This window comes from Ahaetulla prasina, chromosome 6, assembly GCF_028640845.1.
Source record: "Ahaetulla prasina isolate Xishuangbanna chromosome 6, ASM2864084v1, whole genome shotgun sequence".
Lineage (NCBI taxonomy): Eukaryota > Metazoa > Chordata > Lepidosauria > Squamata > Colubridae > Ahaetulla > Ahaetulla prasina.
Genome location: NC_080544.1, coordinates 72,256,453 through 72,272,035, shown reverse-complemented (window position 1 = coordinate 72,272,035; position 15,583 = coordinate 72,256,453). Strand labels below are relative to the sequence as shown.

Here is a 15,583-nt window from a genome sequence, read left to right as displayed (position 1 = left end):
TGATAGCCACAAATTGATTTAGAAACAGTGACCTAAAGAGGAACTACTGACTGTCATTTAACTGACAAAGCAAATGCTTCCAGAAATGCCTTGAATAAAATTTAATCATAAGCGAGACAAGAAAATTCCTGACCATATTCCATCTCCCAATTTTCCCTACTCATTTTTTTTATGAAATTGTACATTGCCAATAACATTAGAAATTCAGATATCAAGATTGCTTCAGAAATTATACTTTGCATTTTCTTGAAAGCGATGCTATCACCCTTACACCAGAGCCAACATAAGGTTCACTTAAATTATTCATGCTCTGTGGTTCCACTTATACATTTACATTTGATTATAATTACATTAATTAAATATAATTAATATGCATCATCTTGCGGATAGGTTTTTGAGATACTCTGGGAAGTATACTCAAGGTTCTTGCAGCAAGGTGTCAGTTTGTTACTTCTGCCTTAAAACCACAATATGTCAAATTATGTGGGAAATTACACGGCATTCCCACATTTTTATCTATCATAGCAGGAACAATAGTTCTCCAAATCCCTTAAAGAAAGCCAGGTGTGCTCGTTGGTACTGGTGGTCCCACTAAATCTGGAAATGATACAGGTAATCCTCAATTTACGACCCCAATTGAGCCCAAAATTTCTGTTCCTAAGTGAAACCTTTGTTAAGTGAGTTTTGCCCCATTTTGTAACTTTTCTTGCCAGAATTGTTAAGTGAATCACTGCAGTTGATAAATTAGTAGCATGATTGTTAAATGAACCTGGTTTCCCCATTGATTTTGCTTGTCAGAAGGTTGCAAAAGATCACATGACCCCCAGATATTGCAACCATCATAAATTTGAATCAGTTGCCAAGCATCTGAATTATGATCACGTGACAGTGGGGATGCTGCAATGGTCATAGTGTGAAAAACACTCATAACTCACTTTTTTTCAGTGATGTAATTTTGGACAGTCACTAAATGAACTGCTGTAAATCAAGGACTGCCTGTACCATGTGTCAGAAAGCAGCACTGGTCACATACATAAAACCGTTAATCTAATATTTTAAACCATCAGGATATAGATTTTTTTCCTCACTGTTCTTTAACATTACAGGGATCCTTACTAGACTTTAATGTTTGTCTAAATGGATAATTGAATATAAATATATTTAGTAGGCACTGTTGGGAGAGTATTCATGAAATACAGGGCTGTTAATTTTTTTTAATTTGTCAAACATCTATGCCACTGAGTTGTAATGAACTCACAGTGACTAAAGAACATTATAAAAAGTAAGAAAACGCTTATAACACCAAACCCAAACGAAGTCCCAATGAATTACACACAATACCAATAAACTAGTTAATAAAATCCAGTGCACAATCCTTCATCAAAGTCTATCAAATATTGGTCTTCACTATCTTCTGGAAGGCCACCATCAAAGAAACAAACTAGCTTCTAGAAAAAGGCTGTTGTAGACTATCAGTGTTGTGATGTAAATGCAGTTTTTCCTAGCTTCAGGGATCATCACTACATGAAATTGGAAGACCACAAGCAGCTTCTTCCAGGATAAACTCTTAGACAGATCAGTTGTAGTTGACATAGGCACCTGGAGGTATCTATGTGCCAAGTTAGGTACAGTTTTATAAATTAAAACCAGCACTTCAGCTATAGGTTTGATAGAATATCCAGTGCTAAGTGTCCTAGTTGTAGCTGCTTGAAGAAATCCACATTAAGAAACAGAAGGATAAAACAAAATTAGAGTGTGATTATCTTGTCACCTTGCATTGTACCAAGGGCTCCCACTTTGTCTACCTCAGAAGCATCCACAAGTTGAACAGCTATGCTCTAGTAGTGCATTTGACATTGGCATACCCATCTCAAGCAGAGTGGGATTATTGGGAAGAATTAGCTGCTGCTCCTTTCAAACTGAATTGAACCAGTTAGATAACATGCCTAATAAAATTCAAACAGTAGACAAGGATCTTAGATATTTTTAAAAACAAAGAAAGCAACCAAATTAGACTTGATAATTTGCCATTATGGAACACATATTTCAACCATATGCTTTCATAAAAATATTATATTGTCCTTTTTCTTAACATTTTACAAAGGTCATTGCAACATCATTTTCCTTCTCACATCTAGTTCTCCTTTGAACTTTAATAACGAGCATAAAGTTCTGCTTAGATTATCTCAGTGACCCTTAGACTTTATTATATTGGAAATCATAAACTACATCCAAAGAACTATAAAAAGGATAGAATTACAGTTAATTCTTTTTGGAGAACACCGTTTCATATTCCTTAGCTAAACTATCCTTGGATTTAATCACCAAGCAGCAATGCCAGCCGATTACAATGGAACGTGGGAAATGGTATTAAATGAAAACTTTGAAGGTTATATGATTGCTTTAGGTATGTATCAACTTAATTCAAATGATTAAGTTCTATCTTTACAATACAAGAAAGTACTTTGAACACAACTGCCTAAGCATGTATTAAAATGTAGAATCAGAGATAATTCAAATATTTTTAAAGCAGTGCTTTACATCCCATGGAAGGCACTTGAATCCTTGGACTTACTTTATTTTAGACCATGACCAGCTCATATGCATGCAAAGTAGTATAGATTAACATAAAATAATTCAAAACCTAAAGTTACAACCTAAATTTATGTACACTGTTCAAAAGTTTTAACATTGCCAATCAAGGCAACAGTAGTAAATTATTTTTTTGTACTACAAAGCACCATGTATCATGTGACCATTTTTATATACAGTATATCTCTGGCAAATACGGAAATGGCTTATAAAACTGGGAACAGCTTCAAATTGGGTGATGAGGGATTTATACTTATTTTTATGGACTGTAGACCTTATGAGACTATATTCTATTGATTCAATAATGGATATTTGTCTAACAGGAGAGAACGTGAAGGTTGTGCCAAAATGAAAATAGGTGTGCATTCACTCCTGTAATTTTCCCATATGCAAGAATCTTGACTGCATAAATTGTGCAAGTGTTTTTCCATGTTTATCTATGTTTCTCTATTTCTACTCAACAAAACCATTAAGAGTTGGGTTGCATTCAAGTTTAATAAATTAAAAGACAGCCAAAACATAAGCAGAATTCTGGGAAATAATAGAAAACCTTCTTTTCTTCACACAGATTTGATCAACTTTCTGACAATAGTAGGAATCTAGCCCTGAAAATATAACATTTCCCATCTATGCTTCAAGAGTACATTAATTCCCAAGACAAATTAGAGAACATTGAAATGATCAGTAAAACATATTCTACCAGTATTGAAGATTAGTGCAACTATGATTGCAATGTCCGGGACAGAAACGGGATATTATTTCTCCCCAATAACATATATATTTTAAGAATATATTTTGAGAACAGATCTTTATCCCAGGTCTTTCTCAGGTATAGCAATAATAGGATTGTACAAGTAATACATTGACATTTGGGTCTTAAATCTTACATAATCTTCAAAATTATCAGTACAACAACTCAGCAGTTAGACATTGCATTATGCCTTGTATTCTCTCATACAACATCTAATCTTATTGAGTAATCTAAAGATTATAGTTGCCAGATTTTAAAAAGAAAAAAAAGGAAATCAGTAGCATTGCTGCAGGGTAGAATTGTTCTTATTCATTTCACTTTCTACCTAATACTGAATTGCATATATAAACTCTGATTTATTGTAATAGCATGTGCATACTAAGGGACATCAAACAAACAGACAAAAATTACTGTTAGCATTGAACAGATGGTTGGTATATTAACAAAACTGGTCAACTGTTAGGAGCTCCTAGACTAAATATGAGCTCTAATTCTAGGCTGTCAGTTCTAAAGAGTGCTTTGTTTCAGATGTACAACTCCTGCAGATAGTGCCAGCCATCAGTGGGACAATCATTTTGCAAAGGTTCTCTTTTTATTATACAAGTCTATACCTGTTGCATATTCTTTCCTCTGAACAGTAACCAGGCAATGATATATTAGTATTACATCCTCACTTTATTAATGACTTCTGGGACAGGTTTCTTCCTGTATATATAATTACATTAGTGCAATACAGTAAGTACACTAGTATAAGTATCAGTATCAATATTTATCATATTTTATCATATTTATGAATATAACATAACTATGCATCAGAATAGGAATAGGAATAGGAAATCTGGGGGGAAATTATTAAATTAAATTAAAATGAAAATATTTACTGTGTTTAAGAAGGAATAATTTTTTGTTCAGATTTTTCTAACTGAAGACAATACCAAATACCAAAAAATTCAATAAAAGCAAACTGTACTCATATTTTATAAGAATAATAATGTATTATTTCACAGGTAAGGTAAAGGATGGCAAAATAAGATATCTGTGTAGATCTCTCTCTCTCTCTCCCTCCCTCCCTCCCTCCCTTTTTCCGTGTCTGTGTGTATGTAAGTAGATGTTTATTTATATTTAAGTGCCACTACATTATTTCTTGGGTAGGATTGTGCTATGACTCTCTTGAGGAAATTAGCTAGATATTTTAGCTGCAAAATATTATCTACTTTGCAAAAGCATTCAATTTTATTTATCAAATATTCTAAGCTTTCACTGGCATCTGCAAAGAGAAACAAAATGAGCAAGATGTAGATGCATTATGATTCAAGTTCCACCTCTTTAATACCTCTCACATGTGAACAAATGGTCTAAGGCTTACATCACAACACTGCATTTGCTGCTTTATGCTTTGCAATCTTATTCAATCAGTGGCAATCGCTAGAGGCAGAAATGGATAATAAATGACACCACTCTCTATCTTTGAGCTTTTGGCTGACAGAGGTGAAATACATCTTGAGTTCAAGGACGTGTTTACAACAATCTTGGTTGACTGCTATTCCCACTGATGAATTTGTTTAGATCATCACTAACATCTTTTACTGAAATATGACAAGAAAGAAATCAGTCCAGTATATTTTTTTTGTATTTAATCTTTTGTATGCCATATCCTATTCTGATCATGATAGCAATAGCACTTATACTTATATATCGCTTCACAGTGCTTTTACAGCACTCTCTAAGCAGTTTATAGAGTCAGAATATTGTCCCTAACAATCTGGGTCTTCATTTTACCGACCTTGAAAGGATGGAAGGCTGAGTCAAACTTGAGACGATGAGACTCAAACAGTTGAACTGCTGGAGCCAGCAATCAGCAGAAATAGCTTGCAGTACTGCATTCTAACCACTGCGCCCCCATGGCTCATGATCAAAATAAAGTGATAACAAAAGCCATTGTATAATGGAAGGCAATGACGGTTAAGCTACAAAACTATTAATGCTTTCTACCCATTTCTTCACAGCAAGATCTGAATATAATAAGATGAGACAGCCAGTTTGATCTAGTGGTTATGACACCAGGATAGAAAGCAGGAGACCATGACTTCTAGCCCAGCCTTTGCCAGGAAAGTCAGCTGGGTGACCTTGCGCCAGTCTCTCTCTCTCAGCCCAACTCACCTCACAGGGTGGTTGTTGTGGGGAAAATAGGAGGAAGAGGCGGTGTTGGATACGTTCATCACCTTGAGTTACTTGTAAAAATAATAAAGGTGGGATAAATAAATAAATATAATATGTGTTTCAATCTTCTGTTATCTAGATGGAAGATTGGTTCCTTTCCAAGCTATGATGGATCTCTCTTTCCACCCAAGTGATTGTAACATTCAAATGCAAAGTAGATTAAGGTAGAAAAATACTTATGGAAAGGAGTTCTCCAAGCACAAAAGGACATTGAAGCTCTCCCATGTGCCTTTAATGTCTGAGTTTCAGTCATTTAGTTGCCTGCTAAACTATAATAAAACCTAACTGCTTTTGACTGAGCAAAATGTGTGAATTGAGCATGTGCTTTATTATTCAGTACATGTGTGAACTGCTTACAAATATACCTAAACCCTTATTGTACTGTAGTTAAACAGTGAAATTTAGTAGCTGACTGGCTTGAAAAAAAAGATTGGACTAATTCATGGAAGTGATGAGGATCAATGGATATTACCTACTGTTTCTCAGACAACAAGATGCTTCAGTTACAGATAGGAGATTCTTTGATCTTGTGCTGTCCCTGATGCTCCTTTTCAACCAACCTTCTCCATGATGTTACTTCCTTTTTTTTATAGCACTGCTCCAGAAAGACAGCTAAATATCTTTATTTGAATGGTGTTTAAGAAATTGTATTTGCCTTATTTAACCTCAGAAACCTTGGCATGCAATAAGTTCTGGTGTGAAGAATTGAATAAGACTCGGTGTACTAGCTAGGAGGAGAATTATAATAGTTAGAGAACTTGAGTGGTAATCCTATTTGATAATTGCAGTTTCTAACCATATCACATCAGCATATTATTAACATTTATACAAGTCTATAAAAGTAGACTTAGATAATGAGATATTCTTCTAGTGGAAAATATGCATAAATATATGTATGTGTAAGAATATGTCCTCTTTTAGAGCAAAGTCTTGTATGTGTTTTCCTAGAAAATTAGTCCCACTGTTTTCAATGGGAAATACTTTCAGATCCTTATTTGGAGGTCTGCTATCTTGAGATAAATTCCTATTCAAAAATGGCAATTTAACTAGGGATTTTTCTGATGCATAGACCACTTCAAAATAACTTATTAAAAATCAGTTTATAATATAGAAGAGATGTAAACTCCCCTTAAAAAACCAAAAAGTCTTATTGGGCATCTGCATAACCTCACAAGTTGGCATTTTTTACATTTAGAAACTAAATTTAATTAGGCACATTGTTAAAATGCATCTCTCTTATTCCATCTGCAGGCATCGATTTTGCTACTCGTAAGATTGCAAACCATCTAAAACAAACAAAAGAAATTATTCAAGATGGAGACAATTTCAAGACAAAAACACTGAGCACTTTCAGAAACTATGAATTGAATTATACCACAGGAGTGGAATTTGAAGAGCACACCAAGGGGCTTGACAATCGAGTTGTGAAGGTAGAAAACCTATTATTTGTTTCACATTTACACAGCAGTCAATATAAGCCCCTGACATTCAAGTAAACAGGTTGAAAGCAAATTAAAATGTTAAAGAAATGCTTATTTATAAAGAAGCTTAAATTTGCATTTCAGAATCTAGACGCTTTGCTAGTGCAACTATTTGTTCTATATGTAAATCATGACAATTTCTCAAGCAGATGACAGCAAGGTAAAATTAGTTTTTATTTGCTTTCAACTCTTCATGGCTCCAGACTGTTATATTTCCCTGGTTGACAGCCATGCTTCATAGTCTGGCGCAGAGAAAAGCAGATTCCTGTTAGCCACAATAGTCACTGCTATTTATTCTTTAGGCTGCAGCACACAAAACATTTTACTTGCGGTGAGCAAAACTAGGTTAGAACCTATGGTTTATGCAAAGTCTCTTACCCACCTTGAAGCTTTCAAGTCCATCTTGCTGTTATGATGCAAGATGGACCTTCCTCACTACCCTGAAAACAAAAGCTCTCCACACTGGAAGCTAAACTGTCAGGTCTGGAGAAGATAGAGAAACTGAGGAGACCTTTAATGTATATTACAAGGACAATCTAGTCTTTCCTGCTGTCTTCCAATCAACAGCCAATCTGGCCTTGGGATGCTGGGTGCTGCTTGGATTGTTGATGAGTTTCACAGAGCGTATTGGTCAAATGCCAGCAAATGTTTGTTTTATTGCTTCCACCCTGGATTGAGACAGAATGAGATTGGGGACTAAATTTCAGTAATACCAGTTTCATAATGTGTAACTCTTTGCACCTGATTCTAATAGTGTGTCAGAGAACCTAATGTAAATTGTGTCTTATGTGCCTCTATATCAGATCTCCAGAACAGACCAGAAAACATTACAATCACCTAATTATTTTTTCCAAGGAGAATGGAGAGATTTGCTACTTATAGCCAACATCTTCCTTATCATCCGTGACCTTTCTGTGCCCTGACATCACAGCATGCTCCTTATAACAAAGCCATCCTTTACCAGCCTTATTCGGGAGCACAAAACTGCTGCTTTGCTGAACTTTCAGCAACCTCAATTTTCTCTTTCTATCTCAGTACTGTTAGGTGACTACAGGAAGAAAAAGCACCTCATTTCTTTTATAATTCTCTCTGATTTCTTATCAGGGTGATTTCTTCCCAGCATTCCTACACCAACACACTGCTACTTATTTTTTTTTCCAGCAGAAGCAGGGATTAATTATTTTTAAGGAAGTCATTCTGTTTCTTTCTAAGAATCAGTTTGATCTAGTGGTTAAGGGACCAGACTAGAAATCAGCAGAGGGTGAGTTCTAGTCCTACCTTAGGCATGAAAGCCAGCTGGGTGACTTTGGGACAGTCACTCTCTCTCAACCCACGAGATCAGTCTTGGGCAACAAGCCAGTCAGTTAGTTCCCATCACAACCAATGAATTAACATTCAGTTCATATTAAAATGAAGTAGACACTGTACCTTTGAGGGAAATGTTAAGAAGAAAAAACATCTGCACTTTCTACTTCAGTGTAGAGGCAAGTATGACCTATAGCCTATGCCAGTGATAGCTAACCTTTTCCGGACTGAATGCCCACGCACAGCCCCGTGCTTGTGCCCCTTGCACATGCCCTCCCCATGCATGCACGCATACACACATGCGCCCCTGCATGCCCCATGCATGCGCAGCAGTGACCGAAGACCGGCGGGAGGCACAAGCTGATCGGGGGCGACGGATCGTGTGCCCACAGATCTGTGGCACGCGTGCCATAGGTTTGCCATCACGAGCCTATGCTATTTTTGCATTAACTTTAAAATTTTAAAGTTCATTTTTAATTTTTCATCAATTTTTTACAATTTGCTATTAAGATTCAGTTGATGAAGAATCACCAAGAACAATATTTTCTTTTCAAAAAAAAGAATTCAAAACCAAAAAAAAAAGAGAAAGAGATTTTTACAGGCATCATCTACTTCCTGGCATCATCTACTTTTTTGAAGATAGTCTGGCACTTGGAAAGAAAAAAAAAGGTTACTCCTCAAGCTGAAAAACCTATCCAAGTTTGCTATATTTAAAAAGCTGTCTAGTCCAATTCAGGTCTACAGATTTTTCAAAAATAATAAGAAAAAGGTGAATAGAGTCTCTGAAAATATCCACCAAGATTAATAAAATAGTGGGTTTGATGAGCAGCAGCAGAATAAAAATGTTTTGGGGTTGTTGGTTTTTTTTTTAAAAAAAAACAACGTTTTCTGCCCCTTTACATGATGTTATTAGTACACTGAAATTCACCTTGCCATTTCTCAAAAGCTTTCTTGCCTGTTCAGGAACTAACATTTGCTACCTTTTCCTCTGAGTACATGAATATGCTTTGAATTATTTTGCTGCTGTTATTCTTGGCATTGGCAGAATATAGGACTGCTAGGATTGTTAACCTCTCTGTCATTCTGATACTTTCCTAGTTGCTAGGCTTTCCAGACTGAAAACACCCAAGATGCCTTCCTTGGGGTCTGATGGAAGTATGGGAACTCAGGGAGGTTGTATATCACTGCAAAAATGACTGCAAAATGTTACATGGACATTCACACACAACTTCTTCATAATAAAATAAGTACATAAACACCCACATGACTCCAGATTCCAGTGAAATTCCTTTCTCTTTGGAAAAAAATATACCGTATTGAAATAAAAAAATATTTTCTACTGCACAACATAAATAAGCAGAGCAGGCTTTCATAGGTTAATTATCCTAGTAATTTGATCTGTAAGGTGGTACCTTTCTTCAAGAAATTTTCAGTTGTTTTTATCCTGTACTATGTCTTTAATAAATAGCTGCTTTATTTGCAACCTTGTAAAACAACTGGAAGATTTAATCATCAGTTGTTGTGACACTTTTATACAAAATAATTTAATTTATTCTGCTGTGAGCACCACCCTAATTTCTTTACTAAAATAAAAATATGTATGTGGATGTTGCATTCGTTTAAATAAAACATGACTTTTCTATTGGAGATTAGTTACTTTGCTCTTAAAGCAGAACCAAATTTCATATTGGTTTCCCTTTCTAGGGAACACTTCCATCATAAGTAATTTGTTTTTATGTTATTTCATGAATCAGGATGAAGAGCTGGGAACATGAAACATAAATGACAATCTTGGTTTGCAACCAGAATATCAGTTTTTCCAGGGGGGACGGCTGTATTTTCCTCCACCCTTTTTCCCTTTTCGCCTGTTCGCTGAATTGCATTTAATTCCAGCTTTGAATATTTCAAATTTCTAAAATATTGCTTAATACTATCTTTTAATCCTTGAAGACAACAGTGACCTGGGATGGTGACAAACTTGTCTGTGTCCAGAAAGGCGAAAAAAACAACAGAGGCTGGAAACATTGGATTGAAGGAGATAAACTGCATCTAGTAAGACCCAAATATGTTGATTTTGTATAATTAAAAACTTTTCCACATCAACTCACTTTTATAAGGATTTTTTAAAGGTTCAAGTATATGTACATTATATGTACCAGTACCTGTACCTGTACCAGGTACTGGTATGTGCATGTGCATGTATATGTATATGTATGCATGCTGTTTTGTTCTGAAACTGTTGTTCATTTTGGATCTGTTACTCTCCAATTTTTATCACCACAGATCAGAAAAAGTTTGAGTCAGCAGCATGCGAAGTTGCAAACCTAAGGCTCAGATCTTTTCTTATAAGGTGACCTTGGCCAGTCACTATTCCCATATGAGTCCCCTAATTATGCCACACTCCTGCTAACAAATGCCTTCAAAAAAGAGTCTATGCATGTACAATTGCATTATGTACATCAATTTTCCTTTTGCAGATGCAGAGAGCAGCAACTGGATAGATATTTAGATTGCTTGTCTGGAGAGGATGACGGATAACAGGGTTACTGATTCAGCCCCAAACTGCATCTGTTATAAAGATGAAATGTGACAACCTCATATATTTATTTATGGTTATATTTGATTTTTAAATTTGATATATACATTTATTTTATTTATATATCAAATTTAGAAATCACCTATCTTCCTCACAGATGCTACCTGGAATAATAATATTATATAAATAACTTGTTTATGTTGGTATGTCTTTATTTAATAGGCTTATTAACTGTTTTTCAAGAAAATGCAAGCCACGTTTTACTTCCAGCAAGAGCTGAATGGCTAATAGAATTCCTAACAAAACCAAGAAAAGAAATACTCCAGTAAAAAAAAAACTTTAAAGTTCGATTCTTTTGAAAGTTGTGGTCCTTTCCATAAAGATTGAGATGAACTTAATTCCATCACTGGGATACTGCATCTTCAGGGACTTATCCTGTGTTTCCCCTTTGTTTCCTGAGCCAGGGTCACATGGGAGAAAACAGTCTTTTATTGCCTTATAAGTCAGGGAATCAGTACCTTAAACTGTGCCCCCAAAATAACTACATGTAAAATAATTAAGGCTAGAGCAAAACAGTCTGATAAACATTCACTGGTCTACTCTGAATTTCAAGGAATCTCTCTTTATCCAGGATTAAAGCATGAGACTCCTTTTCATGTTAAGAAGAAATAAAATTGGTTCTGTTTGGAGGAATAGTGGGAGATGAACTATAAACATATAAAAACACTTTTGTTTCACCTGTCAGTTTTACTATGAGATAGCCTGCAGATTATGTCAATCATAAAAAACCGCACTGAAGGCAGTGAGGACATTATAGTGAGTAACAAATTCCATTTATTTAAAGAGGGAAATCAATCTCAGAATACCCTTTCAAATGTACCTATGGATATTCAATGGTACTTTTTTTATGCTGAAAAGTCCCTATAGATAAGGAGATAAATAGGCAAATATGAGGCAGGATAGCAGATTTGGGATTCTCCATTTTTTTGCACAATCAGAAATGATACAAAAGTGTGCACATCACCACCCAATGTGCATACCATACTATCATTTCCTTATACCGTCTCAGCTCCATTAGTCTGTAAGTCAGCAGACTTTGTACTTATTTGAACACTTAGAAATTAATGTTTGATGGTCTTGCTTCCGTTTTCATTTAATAGCCCACAAGCAATTCCAGGTAGTAATTAAAATTAGGAAAACGCTGACCAAAACACTACCATTATTTATCGAGGAAAGTATACGGTAGAGGATATGCTAGCAATGAAACCTGCTGCAACTGATTAGAACAATCAGTTGACTCAAGCCGGCTGGCATTTATTCATGGGCACAATCTCAATGTTCCATACTGAGGTTATGAAATTGCAATAGTTGCACATTTTTGTTAATTAAAAACAAATAGCTCAAACAAAATGAGGAAAGGAAAAGATAGAAATGTGAAGTGGAATCGACTTTTTGTCACAATATAATTTTCCAGTAATTGACAGTGATAATTATTTTCCTCAACTTCATTGCAAGCTATGGGGAATATGATTTAATACAAGAACCCTCTTCCGTAGGCTGCACAGAAAATTGAAAGATTGAAAATAGAATAATCACCAGGCATACATTTTATCTTTAAAACATATAATTTAGTCCTGTTAAAGAAAAGCTGAATTCCTATACATAGAAAACTTGAATGATGTAAATTAAGTAGTCACCAAAGTATGAGAAACAATAAATGAGAGATTAAATAATAAAAATGTTCAAGTGAACAATCTCAAAAGTCAGGACTGGTGCAAACCCATTTCCACAAAGTTGTATTTCTGCTAATTTTAATTTTTTCCAGCATCTTTCCCTCTCTAGGAGGCCCCCTCAACCAGGCCAATGGAGGGAGCATAAAGTATGACTCTCCAGCTACCACTTTGCAAACACTCCTGTACTTTTGTTTCATGGCAAAGAGGAAGTAAAGCCCACTAAATGGGAGGCAGCAAAGTTATCAGGATGACTAAAACTGATCGGTAGATAGCAGGACAGTGGTGGGTTTCAAAAAATTTTATTACCGGTTCTGTGGGTGTGGCTTGGTGGGTGTGGCATTGCTTGGTGGACATGGCTTGGTGGGCATGGCAGGGGGAAGGATACTGTAAAATCTTCATTCCCACCCCACTCCAGGGGAAGGTTACTGCAAAATCCCCATTTCCTCCTGATCAGCTGGGACTTGGGAGGCAGAGAATAGATGAGGGTGGCGCCAGTCAGAATTTTTACTATTGGTTCTCTGAACTACTCAAAATTTCCACTACCGGTTCTCCAGAACTGGTCAGAACCTGCTGAAACCCACCTCTGTAGCAGAAGCCATGGAGTCTTGATTTTACAGCTGGATGAGGAAATAAAGAAGTTCTTGCCAATGAATTTTGGCATCTCTTAAGCAGAATTATTGAAAGAAGGAGACTTCCAGCAAACCCAAAGCAAACTCTAAGTTAGCTATCAGAGCAAGGCTGCAAAAATCCAGAGGATGACTAAATAGCCTTAAAAAGCTATAGGAAACTAAGCTTTACTTCCAACTAATGGCTGTCCAATTTTTGCAGCCTACATTCCATAACTTTATTTATTTTCTCCACTGAGATAAAGTTTGCTTAATGAGTTAGACATTTTAAGAAATGTTTAAACATTGTCAATATTCAAGTCATTTTTCTCAGAAGGTAAGGAAATTGTTTTCAGAACAATTTCACACTTCTAAATAAGTATGGTTAATATTGCAACTTAGTGCATTAATGTTTAGCATTCTTAGCCATAATTTGTTTTTCATTAGATGCAAACATTGGCTTGCATAATTTCTAAGGAAAAAAGAACATCTGAATATCCTGCTACATTCTCCCAGTTCCATTATTCAGTCCTGCTTCAAACTCTATTAAGAAGACCCAAATTTTTCTACAATAGTTACAATAGTAAAATAGTCATAAATCTAGAGATTCTATTAACACAGATACCTTGGAAGATATAGTCTATAATTTCTGCTCTTTTGAGAATTATATTAAAAAGTTAACTATGACTTAGCAGAATGGAATTGTCAAAAAAATGGAGAGTATGATTTTCTAGTGCTGAAAAAAACAAAAAAGCTTCCCATGATTCTCAATTATTTTATTAAATAATTAATAAATAAATAATTAATTATTAAATTAAATAATATTAAATTTTATTAAATAATTTACTGTCACAATTATAGTAATTATCTTAAAACTTTTTACATAGTCCACTGAAAAAGGAATTAGGAAATAGACTTCCAGAAGATATGTGACTGATTAATTTGGGAAACAAGAAACTAATTTAGATGATCTTTTAAAGCTGGTGTATCTAGTAAGATTGTGCTGAACTGTAATCAGTTTGGTAGGAATCCATCATGTAGGAATATACTTTCCGTATTAAAAAAAACTGTGATATTTCCTCTTCTGAGTAATGATGTTCATAGTAGCTCTCAAAACATCACAAAATTCATAGTAGCTTCATGCAAACTGCAAAGCAATTGCAATTTAAAAATTAAATTAAATTAAAAACACAATTGTGCTTGGGAGTGATTTTTAAAATATTTTATCCCAGAATCATTAATTCCATTTTACAGATAGAAAAACACTAGATATTGGTTTATTCTATTAATCTGACTGCAAAAACAAGAGCTAAAGAAAATCAGCTACCCATGGCCCTCTTGCAGTAACATAATTACTGTTCTGTAGCATCTTCTCTTCATTTTTATTGCTGCAAATCAAGCCTTAAGAACCACATAAGTAATAGCAAAGGTTAAGAGATTACTACATGAAAAAAAATTGCTACGTAAAAAAGATATCCACATAGACAGGCCTTTCATGATAAAATACATTCAAAACTTGTCAATAATGCTACTGAACCACTTTGTAACACTTGCTATAACATTCCAAGTTAAAATCCACTTTTTGCAGACACACAGCTGCCTTTTGGCCAAATACTATTGTACAGTACTTACCTTGTTACCTTTAAAACCTTGTCTTTTGTCCTTTTGCAATTTTTTGTTGCTCCAGTAGTTTTAATACACTACAGTATGTGGGCTAATAATAGACTATGAAATAAATGTCCTACTGTTACAGAGCAATTTTCATACATTTTTCATTTTTATCCTTTTAAAAACTCAACTGAAGTGTCCAAATCTAATTACAGCAACCTGTAGTGCTTACTGGCTGATTGGTTACATAAAATACATTGTTCTTTTCTATTTAATAGCCCAGCCTCACTATTAACGTGGTAGCTGAGCTGTTTTCATCTTTGAGTTTAAGGGAAGGCCTGGGGTACAATAAGGGCAATGAAAAAGTCGTGCTTACTAATGGTTTTTCTGTTGTAGGAATTGACTTGTGAAGACCAGGTGTGCCATCAAGTCTTCAAGAAGATAAAATAGACTGATGAAGCTGATGTAGATGCCACATTTGTGCTGATAATTTTCCCCCTCTCTTTTAAGATAACTATCGAAATAAAAGTTTGATTTTTGTCAGTGATCCATGGCTGTGTTTGATTAGCAAATAATGTCTAAAAATAATGTCAAGCACTTGCACACTTTGGAAAGGATCTTTGCCTTCCAAATCGGAATTAAGCAAAAGTTTTGCTCTATTTCCCAAATCTTAGCAGATCTGTTTTCTAGTAACAGAAATATCCTGGTGCAATGATGCAAGACTTGTTAAAAAAGTTCGTGCTGACAATAGT

General features: G+C 35.1%; 1 protein-coding gene across 1 annotated transcript; it reads left to right on the top strand.

The window, feature by feature from the left end:
- Positions 1 to 2,334: 2,334 nt before the first annotated feature.
- On the top strand, positions 2,335 to 15,327 carry LOC131200875 (retinol-binding protein 2-like). Its single transcript, XM_058188234.1, has 4 exons — positions 2,335 to 2,407; positions 6,815 to 6,993; positions 10,300 to 10,401; positions 15,228 to 15,327. The coding sequence occupies exons 1-4, from the start codon at positions 2,335 to 2,337 to the stop codon at positions 15,279 to 15,281; spliced, it is 408 nt and encodes a 135-aa protein (XP_058044217.1). The 3' UTR covers positions 15,282 to 15,327.
- The last annotated feature ends 256 nt before the right edge of the window (positions 15,328 to 15,583 follow it).

Bases quoted from the DNA above. Each gene is read 5' to 3' on its own strand.
- LOC131200875 (XM_058188234.1), top strand. From the start codon at position 2,335: ATGCCAGCCGATTACAATGGAACGTGGGAAATGGTATTAAATGAAAAC. The intron at 2,408-6,814 runs GTATGTATCAAC...TTCCATCTGCAG, and splicing joins AGGTTATATGATTGCTTTAG to GCATCGATTTTGCTACTCGT. The intron at 6,994-10,299 runs GTAGAAAACCTA...TAATCCTTGAAG, and splicing joins TTGACAATCGAGTTGTGAAG to ACAACAGTGACCTGGGATGG.